Raw genomic sequence first — 15,073 nt, 5'->3', positions numbered from 1 at the left:
GTCGAAGAACTACAAGCGCATGCAGGATTATACACATTTAATCTTTAATAACCTGAACTGTACAACTTTAGATCTTTGATGGTCTTTAATCTGTTGATCACTTTATCATGGGTTTATTAGTGTTATAACTATGATTTACACGGGTCAATGTTTACTTTGCAATTTCCTTCAATCAAGACTATTTGTAACCTTTGTTTCTAAAGGCTTTAATTTTTCCATAATTTTTTTTATTAGAAAACTAAAATCCACGAATTTAAAAACCCACGAACATGTTAATATTGACCAAACCACGAAAATTGATACCCACGAATTAAAGTACTTTCACAGTAAACAGCAAGAAAATATGTACATGAACTGCAATAATTACTCTGAGTAGGAATACAAATTAACCCAGATTCCATTCACAAAACTTTTTAAAAAAGGGTAGAAATTCTTTGGGTTGAATTAAAATTTTCTTTCAAATAAAAGATACTCAAATTCAACAAAGTAACTCAAGAGTAAACAAGCTAGGGTGGATAATTCATGTTTTCTATTTCATTTTTAACTATATTGCATCAATGATAAACTTTACCCTATAAATTTCTTCCCTACAACTTGCATTAATTTATACCTTGTATTTATTTTGAAAATGTTTCTTATGAGTACCCTAACCATCTATTATCTAACCTTTACTGACTGTGTGGCATGAAATAGTCCTAAACTAGGATTCTCTCTTTCTGAAAAATAAATCAAGGGTTTTTTCTATTAAAAGTTAAATGAGACTATTTGACTTGTCAAAAAATATAGCAGTTTTCATTTATTTTTAATCTTGTCAGATAGGTTATAGTGAGTTCATGGAAAAAAACATCATCTGTGTTAATCTCATTTAAATTCTCTCATAGATATAGAAAGATGTGGTGTGAGTGCCAATGAGACAACTCTCCATCTAGACTCTCATAGATTTTAGCTTCTTGACACAAGGTATGAACACTTGTCAATCCTTGGACACAATAGGTTGATCTCCAGTTATTTGTTTAGTTAATTTTGTTGTTGGATTGCTTTCCCATTAACCTTTTACCAGAACCTTAATTTATTCATACTTGTACATAACATTAGTAACATAAAACTGAGTTCTTAACTTTACAATATTGAATACAACTGCCCTTTTATAGAAATCAATTAAGACTAAAATAGTGTTTTTGTAAATATTTGAGTTCATAGTTTTACAATTCTATTCTTTTGTTTTCATCTGTATCCAAGAAAATCATGAAAAATTGGTGTCCCATGAATAATGATAAATTTACAGAATATTGTATAACATAGACACCTTTTTCTTATTCTAATAATACATTTTTATAATTATGTTTCTTAAAGTATGAAAGGAGAGATCAAATTTAACAAGTACAAAGGAATTTCAATCTTTCATTTGCTTTCAAATAAAGTAAAACATACTCTGTGGTGTAGACCCTAGTTTGACCTATAATGGTTTTTCTTTTACAAATTGTGACTTGGATGGAGAGTTGCCACTCATACCACATTTTCTCATATCTACAAGTTTATTCATACCTGGTGCGTAGCTCCGCCCACAAGAAAAATATTTCATTGGTTCATTTGTTAGGTTGATCCTACTTTTTGCTACATATGCTGAAAAAAATAAAGAGTTATCTAATAAATTACATCAGGTCTAGATAAGACTAGAATACTAGAGAATAGAATAGAATATTTTTGTTCACCAAATAAGGGGCCCAGGAGGACATGTGAGAGGGGAGGGGGGTTGGAGGGGTTGAAATTACCGCTTAAAAACATGAAATCCAGAGGTTCCGAATTCAAGGAAATTTAAATCCAGACATCTTAAAATTCAAAGCAAGAATTCCTTGATCCGGAAAGGATCAGTCCTGATATCTGAAGCTTAAACACACCCAGTCCCAAAGTCCCAAAAAGGTCCTGCCCCCTCACATATAACATACAAACAATATAATTATAGACAATTACACATGCAATACACAGACAATAGATATGACACATATGTAATTAACAAAAATATATATACTACAGGAAATACACACAACAAAACAGCAATACATGTATATAACAATTCATTTAATACTATGTTGATATTGACTCAAGTGCACCAGATTAGTGTATTTTCACTATAAAATACTATTAAACAAATGGATAAGAACAGGAAGGGTGATTTGTGTGCACATAAAACTGATTTAACTCAACCAAATTGTGTGTCTGTACCATCAATCTATCTGAACCATGTTAATCCTTATTGTTAGTCTTTTGTTTAGTTGTTGGTGTTGTCTTTAACTATTCAATATATTATCCACTTTATGTATTATTTGTAATGGCAATTAAATATTGACAGTTTTGATTTACATATATATTTACTATGGTTCCATATTTTCACAATATTTTTTGCATTTTACCTTCAACTCAGTAAATTGGTCACAGGCATATGTAAAAACAATATTAAAAAATATCTTTCTTGTATATTAAATCAGCATACCGATAAAAGACATGATGGACACCCCTGCCAAGTAATCATCTGAAGGATTCTCTGGTCTTTCTTTCAATTTTAAAACCTAAAATGAATTTAAATTCAAAGATGGTTTACTATTTTATAACTCCATTTTTGATTTTGCATTCAGCTGTTGTCTCAATTATTATTGTTTCGGTGCTCTAGTACATGTATTTGCTTTATTATTCTTTTAACATAGTAAGAAAGGTAACTCTCTAAGATGGAGTTTGTACTTTAAGTGGTACCAGTACAACCTAGTGTTGACTTAACAATGCAAAAACTTTGTGTAAATCTTTCTTATCTATTTTTGTAAATGTCCAGTTTGAGAAAGTTATAAAATACTAAATAATAAGAGGTTCAACAACAAATTTTACATTTGTATGGCAAACAAATATTCTATCAAATAAACAGTCAAAGTTGAAATGGATTTGCTAAGATTTCAACAGTTGAAACATTGATTAAAATGCAATTTGGATAATAATTTCCTAATTGCAATCAGTTTAGTTCAATTTTATCCAAGTAAAATCAAACACTTTGCCTACACATTATTGTTTTACAAATAATTAGTTGGACCTATTAAATAGTAGACCAATATGCATGCAACTGTACAAACAATTAAAATCATTTCTTTTTAAATTAAGCTGTCATGAAAACAGAGGAAAAATTACTGCAATAAAGAGGGTTTAACTGCACATCTTGGATGTTTTTTTTCTCTAAAACTAAAAAATTAAGCATTTGTATTTGACATAGAAACAGAAAATATTTAAGGGAATACGATACAGTAGCAGGGGCAGATAATAACGTTTTAAAACTGGTCGTGTTGTTTTCGCGACGTTGGTAGCCAGAACGTTGTAATTTCGCGATGTTTCTAATAAGAACGTTAACATTTCGTGACGTCACTTTAAAAGAAGTCATATTTCGCGGAATATTCACTGACATCATTAATTTTGGTTGCGCTAATTTCTAAAAAGTACCTGCTAAAAAAGTGGCCGTGCCGTTTCTAAAAGACGGAAAAATACGTCGAAAAGCAGTGAGATTAAAGGAAATACTTGAGATGTACAAAAATAAATCAAATACATTTTTGCATAACGAAATTGAAGAAATGGTGATAGACACAGAAGAGAGTACTGAGAGTATAACATGGAAAGACGGAAGAAGAATTGTGGAGCTTTTTAGTCTGGCACTGAATAACTTTCAAAACTGCACGGCCCAGAGGAATCTGCTCAACCTTGAGAAAGAAAAATTGCAAGGATTGCAATATCTTACTATTCGTTGCTTAAACTGTAACATGCTGAAATTTTTTTACCAATAACACAATTTGGAACAAAACGACCTGCAATAGCTAATTATGAGTATTGGTAGCTGCTTAACGTCCAGCGGCAAATATTTAATTGCACATGAATGACATCAAAATGTAATTTTAATGAAACTTAAAGAAATGAGAAAACGTATGAATCCGTGATTAATGATAAAAATTTAACAAAATCTATGGCGCATAGGGTGGCCAAATTGGGTTTGGTGTTGAATTCCATACACAAAAGTCATTACTACGGCGTGTTGTACAGCTGTGCAATATTTTTCATGACGAGAACAGTTATTTTCATTTATTGATAATGAATTCGAAGTAAATAATACTATCTTGAATTGAAAAACATCAGAATCAAAATAGTTAAGTTTGTGTCTTTTTTTTTTCTTTTCTTGTTTAGCATTTGGCAGCCTCCAAATTTTACGGAGAATTGTCATTGAAAGGCCAGATTTAACAGATTATCAATGAAATAACAAAACCAACTGCATGTGTTAGACCCTCATTGGTGGACAAGGTCGTATAACACCCCATTCGTAAATAAAATAATAAATGAAGAGAGTGTCTCATCCTGTTCTGGACTTGAAATTGGTACATAAAAAAAATTGCCGATTTTAATTGATATTTTAAAAACATATAATATTGTATGTGTATGTAGAAAAACTGTCAATAAAAGTCCGTTAAAAAGATTTCAAAACAAAAATGTGTCCTCAGTACACGAATGCCCCACTCGCACTATCATTTTCTATGTTCAGTGGACCATGACATTGGGATAAAAACTCTAATTTGGCATTGGAATTAGAAAGATCATATCATAGAGAACATGTGTACTAAGTTTGAAGTTGATTGGACTTCAACTTAATCAAAAACTACCTTGACCAAAAACTTTAACTTGAAGCGGGACAGACGGACAAACAAACAGACAGACGAACAGACGGACGGACGAACGAACAGACGGACGGACGGACGAACGAAAACAGACGGACAAACGGACCCATAGACCAGAAAACATTATGCCCCTCTACTATCGTAGGTGGGGCATAAAAATATATTGGTGATGTTTTTGGTTTGAATTTAAGCAAAATATTACCAATAGATGCAGAATTGTCACACGTTAGTTTGTTTAATCAGTTGTAATATTTTTGTATATGAAACTGGATGTAATAGACCAAAACGAGAAAATGCCCGTTCACATGCTGTTAAAAGGGCTTGTAATTAAATGGTGTTTTGGTATTGTTTATCATATTTGTAGTTTGTTCATTGTTTTGTACTTGAATCAGGCTGTAAGTTTCTCGTTTGAGTTGTTAAGCATTTGTCACGTAGGGGCCTTTCATAGCTTACTATGCGGTATGGGTTTTACTCATTGTTGAAGGCCGTGCGATGTCCTATAGTTGCTTAGCCATTTGGTCTCTAATTGAGATTTGCCTCATTGGTAATCATACCACGTCTTCTTATTTGTATAAGCATGTCCCTATTGCACTTCAATGTATTGAGAGATAAAAATTGAAGTATCGGCAAATGTACACCAATTGCAGACAGACAGATCAGAAAGTGTACACACGATTAATTAAACTCGTCATATAGTTAGACGATCGGACAGACGAACAAAGTGTTTTAAATATAGCTCTACTTCCAGACAAACAAGTACGTCAATATTCATACGTATACGCCGTAAAAAAGGTTATGTAACTTATCTATTGATAAAGACATCGTTCAATATTCTTCTCTTATACCGGCTGCTGTACTTCCTATGAAATATTATATTACAACTTCATTTTCGGTCGATTGAGGCAATAATGGCATGAGTTAAATTGCACAAAACAGCTCTTATTATAAAACAAGAAGTACTGCTTATATATTTTAAATTTGAAAGATGATTATCTTTTGAATGTAAAAAAAAATCAAAGTACGTCGGGACCTTTTAAAGTTGACGATAAGGTATCGGTTTTGTCATTGTTGAAGGTTATACTGTTGTCAATTTATGGTATCGCCTCACTTAATTTATAGTTGGTTCACATTTTGTCATGTCAATAATGTTGTCTATCCTCTTACAGTACATGAAGCAATTTAGAACTAATGTCGGACGGAGATGCATCTTTATACTTCTATCAGATTTTCTTTTTTTGCCGTACATCTGACAAAGCAATCTGCTAGAATCCTTTTTTATAGTCTTTTTTTTTTTATTATGAAAAGGTTCCTGTCCAAATTTCGTTTCGTAAATGTTTAGCACAAATATTTTTCCATTTTATGATTAACCATCTTATAAATTTTTATGATAAGTATCAACGCTTTGAAAAATATACTTGACAGCGAACTCGTGTATGGCAGGAATGATTACACGACGTTGTTGCGATTAAAAATTAATTTAACGTAATTTAGCGCCATACTGACAGACGTCATAAAAAATAAGGTAAATGGCTTTTATTGAAAAAACAAGCACATGGACCCCAATTTTTTTCTTTTGCAATCAAAGAAGTACTGTTTCAAGAACACTCCGCCAAAATTTCAGGAAAAAATCAACGATCAAATTTTTTCTGCACTTCCGAAAAGACGCAAAAATATGGTCAATTTCTATATTTCAGATATAGCATCTAAATCCGGAACATGATGATTTGATATAACCTTTCAGTATGTTGATGCCATGGATCAAGGGAATATTTTACAGAAAACCCGGTTAAGTTATGACTTTTCGTTCAAAAGTATTGTTACTTTCTTTAAAAGTCATAATTTATGACATTACAGGGATTTTCTTCCAAATATGCAAATTTCGAACCAAATTATCTCAAAAAGTAAGTCATGAAGGTACTTTTTTCTTTGCATATTTGCAAAGTACACATTGAAATTGACCTTCTATCAAAATTTTAAGAAAAAATCAACGAGGGATCTCAACTGTATCGTATGCCCTTAATCAATCAATCAATGGACATGATAAGTTCCTACAAATAAAAGATATATGTGAATGTCTTTTTAAAACCGTTCATATTTTTTTCCCCAAAGACAAAGGCCAGTAGTTCTGTGTTTTTCATTGGTTGCTGTCTGTTATATTTATTTTTCATTTGCTCTTTTGAACTGTTTCAAAATTTTGTAAGCTCTGGGTCTATTATAGCTTACTTTGAGTTATGGGGTTCATTTTGGAAGGCATATAATTGCTTATATCTTCCATCACTTGAGAGGACTGTTGTCGCATTGTGAATCATATATTATGGATTCATTTATGTTTGTGGGTACCAATTTCCGTGGATTAAGGAAAAGTTTCATGATCGTCGACATTTTATTTTTATGGTTTTGCCGAAGTCTTTATAAGCCTTTAGAAGATTTGTCATTCGTTGAACATTTAATTTCATGCTTTACCTGTACCAGGAAATCAACAAAATATTGTATCAAATGAATAGTAATGAATCCACAGTAATATCTTATTATTTGTATTGGAATGTTATATTTCAAACATACCTGTTCAGACTCTATTCCACAACCTTCCTACAAAATAAGATACGTGTATATCACAGTGTAAAAAAGTGCATCAAATTTTGATAACATGTTCATAGATTTAAATGTGTATTTCAGAAAATATTATGCACAAAAGACATTATTATAAAATGTAAGGATAAAAAAGCTCAATTAATATAAATAAAATCAACAATATATATAGCAAGATCAAAGTGTTTATAAACACTGAAGGATAAAGATTGCTTTACCGGTAATTTATCAGTGGGAAGTAAATTCAAATATTGCCATCAGTTGTAGTTGATTCAATTTCAATTCTGAACAAAGGAAAGATAACTCAAATCTTTAATAAAGGGCTGCGCTTTAGCGCATAATACGCCCGTTGCTCTTTTAACTTGTCTTTTATTGGAAAATTCCCCCTTTTTTCAGCATAAAAATTCATAACAAGAAAATGTGAAATCTGAAATTTATAAAAATTGAAAGGGAGTTTACATCAATAGATATAAACAATGCACCAAAGTTTCATGGACATTGGTGAAAGCCTTTTTGAGTTATTGTTTAAAGTGTTAAAAATCCCCCTTTTTTTATGAATAAAGCCCCATAAATCCAAAACTTAAAATCTGAAATTTATAAAAATTAAAAGGGAGCTTACATCAATAGATATAAACAATTCACCAAAGTTTCATGTACATTGGTGAAAGCCTTTTTGAGTTATTGTCTGAAGTGTTAAAAATCCCTCTATTTTTTATGAATAAAGCCTCATAAATCCAAAACTTAAAATCTGAAATTTATAAAAATTGAAAGGGAGCTTACATCAATAAATATAAACAATTCACCAAAGATTCATGGACATTGGTGGAAGCCTTTTTGAGTTATTGTCCGAAGTGTTGAAAATCCCCCCTTTTTTATGAATAAAGCCCCATAAATCCAAAACTTAAAATCTGAAATTAAAAAAAAACGAAAGGGAGCTTACGTCAATAGATATAAACAATTTACCAAAGTTTCATGAACATTGGTCAAAGCCTTTTTGAGCTATTGTCCGAAGTGTTGAAAATCCCCCATTTTTATGAATAAAGCCCCATAAATCCAAAACTTAAAATCTGAAATTAAAAAAAAACGAAAGGGAGCTTACGTCAATAGATATTAACAATTCACTTAAGTTTCATGGAATTTGGTGAAAGCGTTTTTGAGTTATTGTCCAAAGTGTGGACGACGGACGGACAGACGGACAGACAGACGGACGGACAACGGTATACCATAATACGTCCCGTCCCGGGGGTATAAAAATGACTTTTTCAATGACATTTTTTTTAGATCAGATATTAGATTCCTGCACATTGCAAAAGTTATATAATTTTCTTCCCATGTATTACATAATTTTGTGACTTGCATATCTGATAGATATAAGAAAATGTGGTATGAGTGCCAATGAGACAACTCTCCATCCAAGTCACAACTTGTAAACCATAATACCGTATTTATTTTAATAAACACCCTGGGGGCGAAGACAATCTCCAAAAGGGGGGCGTCAATTAGAGAAACGAATTTCGTACCTTACTTCATTGACCTTTACCTGAATATTGTTGGAACAGACTATAGTAACATACACATGTTTCTTATTGTCTCCAAAATCTATAAATAGCGTTTATCGGTAATGTGACCTCATCAAATAGTTTGTTAATATTTTCGAAAGAACAAGCGTCAACATCAATGGAACATAATTTCAACAGCGTACAGTGTAACTGACAGATCTATTTTTGGAACTTGTTCACACTGTGTTGGATTATAGGAGTGGATTAAAACATGGGCATTATTGATTTTTCGTTTCATGTTTCTGAGTGACTGGGTCGATGTCTTAGCAATATTGTAATGGATAAGTTTCACTTTTATTTTTTAACTACAAAATGGGGGCGTTTATTAGAAGTCAAAAGTTCTAAACGCACGATTTTCGGTAGGGGACGTTAATAAGAAGGGGGCTTTAAATAGAATAAATACGGTAGGTCAAAGTACATCTTCGAAACGGAGCCTTGGCTCACACTGAACAGCAAGCTATAAAGGGCCCCAAAAATGACTGGTGTAAACCCATTAAAAAAAACCAAAAAAACAGCAGTCTAATCTATATAAATAATGAGAAAGGAGAAACACTTATGAACTACATCAACAAATGACAACTACTGAGTATAAGATTCCAGACTTGGTACAGGTGCAAACAAATGCAGTGGGTTTTAATGTTTTAAATAGGTATCAACCTCACATATTTTATTGATAAATATTTCATTGATAAATATTTCATTGATAAATAATTCATTAATACTTTTCTAGAAATGTTCATGGATAGGATGTATAGAATGTTATGATCAATGCACTATATTTTGTGTATCTCAAAGGTATTGATAAGCCCTGGAAGATTTATATATCAAGTCAGTAACATAGGGTTGATCCTAAAATATAACGCAAACACGAGAAGACACTATACTCCACAAGCTCTATCACATTTCCATGTTCACCCAGGACACCCAGACTAGAACATAATGCAAACCTACTATCACACACAGATCATAAAAACAAAGAATTTTAATATATATCTCAAAGTTATAGCTTTTGAAATATGTATTTTTATTGGCCCATAGGCAGCCTTCATGAATCTTTTTGAGTTGTAATAAAATTAAATTTTTGGTAGACGTGATGTAGACCATACCCTTTTTATCAAAGGTTAATAAATTTTGTATATATTACACTACCATTGTAAATAAGTCTAGAGAATTTATATCTTACCACAATTAGATGTTTAAAAAATTCTGGACATGTGAGTTGTGTATAAACATCATGTCGTAATCTTTCACAAAAATAATTTGTTAAAGCTTGTTCCAGTAAAGCCAAACTGTCTTTAAAATAAAATGCCCTGTTTCCTATATTGCTGAAAAGAAATATCCAAATATTTACAACTTAGAAGAAAAAGAATTGCATTATATGTAAGATGCACATTTTTATGTATAGTAATAAGCATTCCATTATAATAGTTAAAAAAAATCTTTCTTCAGGACCATAACTTTTTAATCTGAGAAAATTCATCCGCAGGCTTAAAAATCAAATAAAGAAATATTTCAAAACTTGGCATTTAAACACATTTTTTCTTGATGTAACTTTCAACTAATGACATTCTTCTAAGTTCATGAACTCTTCAAATTGTTTTTTTTTCAAACTGGTTTGGAATCACATTACATGGTTCAAAGTGAATCTTTGTATATACAGTATTCGAACTCAGAAAATTTATTTCAAAATTTGCATGTGTCATCTCTGAAAACTTAGATCATTTCTGCTATTTTCAGTTTCTGTCTATCTTTAATTTTAAACAAAATCAAAGAAAAATAATTTAAAGATTATCAATCAAGGGCAATAACTCCATTAATGAGTAAATTCAAGTTTTGTCATCTTGGAATTATTGTAGATCTTGTATATCTAACATATTTTTGTCAATAAATCCTATTTTTGTCATTTGATCTATTCCTCTTACCTGAATTTTATCAAATCAAACAAATCACCGATTTCTATATGCGACAATGACTGTGATTTATCTGTATCTGAAAGAAAGAAATATTTCAGTATTTATCTTATCATTACTAAACATTTGCTAAAAGTCACAAATACCAAATTTAAACTAGATCTGACTTAAGGTGTGTGTCTTTTGCCATCTTGGATTGTAAAAAACAGAGAATAAAAGGTCTAGATTTTCAATCAAGTTAGCAAAATTTGATGCAGGAATGCAGATAACTAATGTGAATTTGCATTTAAAAGAACAAATTTAGAAAGATTATAACTTATAAATATAATTATTTTTACAAGTGTAGATTTTTTGTTTGCATGATTTTTAATGTTTGTAAATTGGCATTTTAAGGGGAGTTAACTCTGTAATAGTGCATTTTCTGAAGGAATCTACATGGAATTTTGATATTTTGTGTTTTAGCCAGATAAAACGCACAGTGACCCTATCATTTCTTTTGTTATTCTCACAGAATTTTTTAAAGCTATCATCTCATATTTTATTTTACAGTTCTATCGTTTAGTTTAGCTTCTAATCACATAATGATGTTTTTACTGTAAAATCCATACAAAAATGAAAATGTGATATTTTGTCACAACCTGTAGCTTGATAAAATGTGCTGTTAATTATCTTTTTATCTTTTTCTTTTATAATTTTAAATATAAAATATGTTTTGGCAAAGTATAAACAAATTCTATCATTTTTAATTTAGACTCCCATACCACCTTAAACAATTTTTATTGTATTTATATATGTTTTTATGCCCCACCTACGATAATACAGTTTTTGGTAAAGGAATTTTTTTTTAAAAGTAAGTCCATCCAACTTGAGAAACATAGTACACATATTCATATGATATGATATATCTAGTTTTAATGCCAATTTAGAGTTTTTACTCCTGTTTCACTGTCCACTGAACACATAAAAAATGAAAGTGTGAGTGGGACATCTGTGTCCTGTGGAGACACAGTGGTGGATCCAGAACTTTTTGTAAAGGGGGGTGGGGGGTATGCTATGACTGACCTAAAAGGGGGGGGGGGGGGGTCCACTCCAATCGCGCTTTAGTGATTCCCTATATAATCAACAAATTTTTCCCACAAAAGGGGAAGACGCCTATGACACATTCTTGTTTGACTCTGCAAAACTTAAGACAAATCCTGACTACCTGTCATTTTTATCTTAAATCTGTATATATTCTGAAATGCTGACCTTTTGATAAATTTCCTTGTTTTATTGTGTACTGAATAGAAGTTGTATTAAGGTATCGTTACAAATCCAATGAGATAAAGTATGAAATGTTTATAAAGTTATTTCTCACCATTGTCAACGTTTTCTTCAACTCTGTCTTCTGATAAAGGCTGAAATATGTACATATATCATAACAAGTTGCAGTTACTTTAAAAACATAAAAGGTCAAATATATGCTTGTCTCCACATTTTGTGATCAGTCATCTATCAAGTAAGTACATTTTAAATACATCGTGCTTTCACACTATAAGCATGAGGACACTTGCATATAGAATAAGTCTGATTACAAACACAATAGATATCAAACACTTGTTAACGATCTTACTTTATACTGCAAAGTACTTGATCATTGCAGTGTATAAATTTAAAGATTTCTAGCGCATAGCCTTAGTGAGAGGTTCTCCCTGTCCATGATTCTTATCTCCTCTATCCTTGTCTTCAAGATTTTGGGGTTTGGGCATTCTTGATGAAACGTTCATGAAGTCTGAAGAGTGCAGTTGATGCATCAAATTTACAAAGTGTTATTTTCATAATCATGATTATGCTTATAATCAAAGTGTTTGAGGAAAATCATTACCTCAGATTTAAGATTAGCTACATTTCAAGCAATTTTCTTTATTAAACTGCTAAAGAAATATTAACCATCAAGAAATAATTTTTATAATAATTGTCCTTCAATAAAATGGATGAATTAGTTGGCCTACTTTAAGAATCAAGTATCCAATTTCCAATCAGAGGTGACATAAAAAATAATAAAATATAACTTCCTATCAGGTTTAAACATACAGTGTGTGAAAGAAACGAGTATAAATAAACTACACTTACAGTATTTTCATGCAGTCTGTTAGGTAAATTAAGTGAGGTCAAAGCAACTCTTTCGGCTGTACTGGTCACTTCAGGCTAAAATTAATTCACAACATCTATAATTTACACAAATAAACTTTAAAGGTATTCAGTATTATATATATTTAACAAGACAAACAAGAATGCTATGAACATTTTTAGTGATGTTCATGTAGCATTTATTGCTTAAGTGAAGTGAACATTTCTTTAAAAGCCAAATTATCAAATAGAAGTATGTATCTATGTATGTTGGTGTAAGTTTTTTGTAGCAGTTCAGCGTTTCTGTTGGTTTGTTGTTTTCCTCTTATAGTTGAGGTGTTTCCGTCAGTTTTGGTTTGGAATCAGGATTTGCTTTCTCATCAGTGATTTATATGAATATTGAACAGCGGTAGACTATGGTTGCCTTAATACAACCCCACAATATGTTCATGTGTCTGTGTTTCATGTTAGGACTATTTCAGAAAAACAAATAGGGGAAGGACATGTGAAGGGAGGTCAGGAAGTTCAAATGTATGGTTACTTATGCAAATTAAAATGCAATTGTATTGGTGATGGTCTTTAGAAAAAGTGCCTTCCAAACGACCAATATTTAAATCTTTTTCTTGAATTTCTTGTGGTTTGACAAAAAACAGATTTACAAAATGTCTCCTTATTTCTACATTGGTTTCACAAGGTAAAAGCTTTTGTTTGCAATAAAAATGTATACTGTTAAATAAAAATAAATTGTAAAGGTCTTTCTCATTTAAATTCCCAAAATATGCCAGCTAGTGCTCTTACAAATAAATCTTTGATATATTTCTTAGTTTGTCTTCCTATCTCTACAACATTTTTCAGCTCTTTTTCTATGTCATCTGAAGATTCCAGATTATCTCTCTACAAAACAAAAACAAAAAGAAAATAATATCAAATTTGAGCAAACAACAATAAAGATACATGTATGTCAGACAGACAGAATTTTCAATATGTCATTATTCTAACTTCTAGGCAGGTAATGGCCATGTATCTTCTACATTGCAATGAGCTACTTCAGATTTTTTATGTTTAATCAAACCAGTAATTTGGTTTTTACTACCACATCTTTCAATATACAAAAAGATCTACAGGTACCCAGGTACAAATATCATCTGTGTGTTTTCAACTTGCCAATGAAGACTGTTTTGGTTAAAATATCTTTTTATTACATAAAAGCTAATTAAGGAATGACTGTAATATTTTTTCTGTCTATGAAGAAATAATATATAAAATTTGGTGCTCACTGAATAACGCGCGTAGCAGGTTATTTGACATTTTTTATGTTATTTCGAATAGACAGAAAAAAATTAGTCATTTCTTATAATTTAATTCTTAATTCCATTGTAAACCGCAGAAAACTATGAAAAAATGTTGATAACGTCACGGTCACATGACTAAATTATGTCTATGGGCTGATAACAAAATAACGTCAGCCAATCAGAAGACGCTTAACATCCAAAATTAAATTATAAAAAATAACATTTTATATCATTTGTAAATCTGGATCAAACTTCAAGTTTCCTGAATGTAGTCTAATAGAAACTTTGTATAAATCATAATGCATCAATGTCAAAAAGTAAAATCCTTCATAATCAGTATTGACTTCGATCTTTACATTACAAAACAAAGGAATGCAAACCATCATGATCTGTATTGACTTAGATCTTTACATTACAAAACAAAGGAATGCAAACCATCATAATCAGTATTGACTTAGATCTTTACATTACAAAACAAAGGAATGCAATTCTTCATGATCTGTATTGACTCAGAACTTTACATTACAAAACAAAGGAATGAAAACCATCATGATCTGTATTGACTTAGATCTTTACATTACAAAACAAAGGAATGCAAACCATCATGATCTGTATTGACTTAGATCTTTACATTACAAAACAAAGGAATGCAAACCATCATGATCTGTATTGACTTAGATCTTTACATTACAAAACAAAGGAATGCAAACCATCATGATCTGTATTGACTTAGATCTTTACATTACAAAACAAAGGCATGTAAACCATCATGATCTGTATTGACTTAGATCTTTACATTACAAAACAAAGGAATGCAAACCATCATGATCTGTATTGACTTAGATCTTTACATTACAAAACAAAGGAATGCAAACCATCATGATCTGTATTGACTTAGATCTTTACATTACAAAACAAAG

At 31.0% G+C, this 15,073-nt stretch overlaps 1 protein-coding gene across 4 annotated transcripts in view; it reads right to left on the bottom strand.

Moving 5' to 3' along the window:
- LOC134707598 (serine--tRNA synthetase-like protein Slimp) overlaps window positions 1-15,073 on the bottom strand; it is a 34,158-nt gene that overhangs the window by 4,545 nt on the left and 14,540 nt on the right. For all 4 annotated transcript variants that reach the window (XM_063567522.1, XM_063567520.1, XM_063567523.1 and 1 more), the window contains exons 4-12: window positions 13,660-13,755; window positions 12,865-12,939; window positions 12,110-12,149; window positions 10,765-10,831; window positions 10,026-10,167; window positions 7,257-7,283; window positions 2,492-2,567; window positions 1,546-1,623; window positions 667-716 (exon numbers count right to left, since the gene is read on the bottom strand). In XM_063567522.1, the coding sequence (XP_063423592.1) occupies window positions 667-716; window positions 1,546-1,623; window positions 2,492-2,567; window positions 7,257-7,283; window positions 10,026-10,167; window positions 10,765-10,831; window positions 12,110-12,149; window positions 12,865-12,939; window positions 13,660-13,755 (651 nt within the window). The remainder of the gene's footprint in view (window positions 1-666; window positions 717-1,545; window positions 1,624-2,491; window positions 2,568-7,256; window positions 7,284-10,025; window positions 10,168-10,764; window positions 10,832-12,109; window positions 12,150-12,864; window positions 12,940-13,659; window positions 13,756-15,073) is intronic.

This window comes from Mytilus trossulus, chromosome 2 (assembly GCF_036588685.1).
Source record: "Mytilus trossulus isolate FHL-02 chromosome 2, PNRI_Mtr1.1.1.hap1, whole genome shotgun sequence".
NCBI lineage: Eukaryota > Metazoa > Mollusca > Bivalvia > Mytilida > Mytilidae > Mytilus > Mytilus trossulus.
Note: the sequence above shows the minus strand (reverse complement) of the source record. Positions and strands in the feature narration are given on the sequence as shown.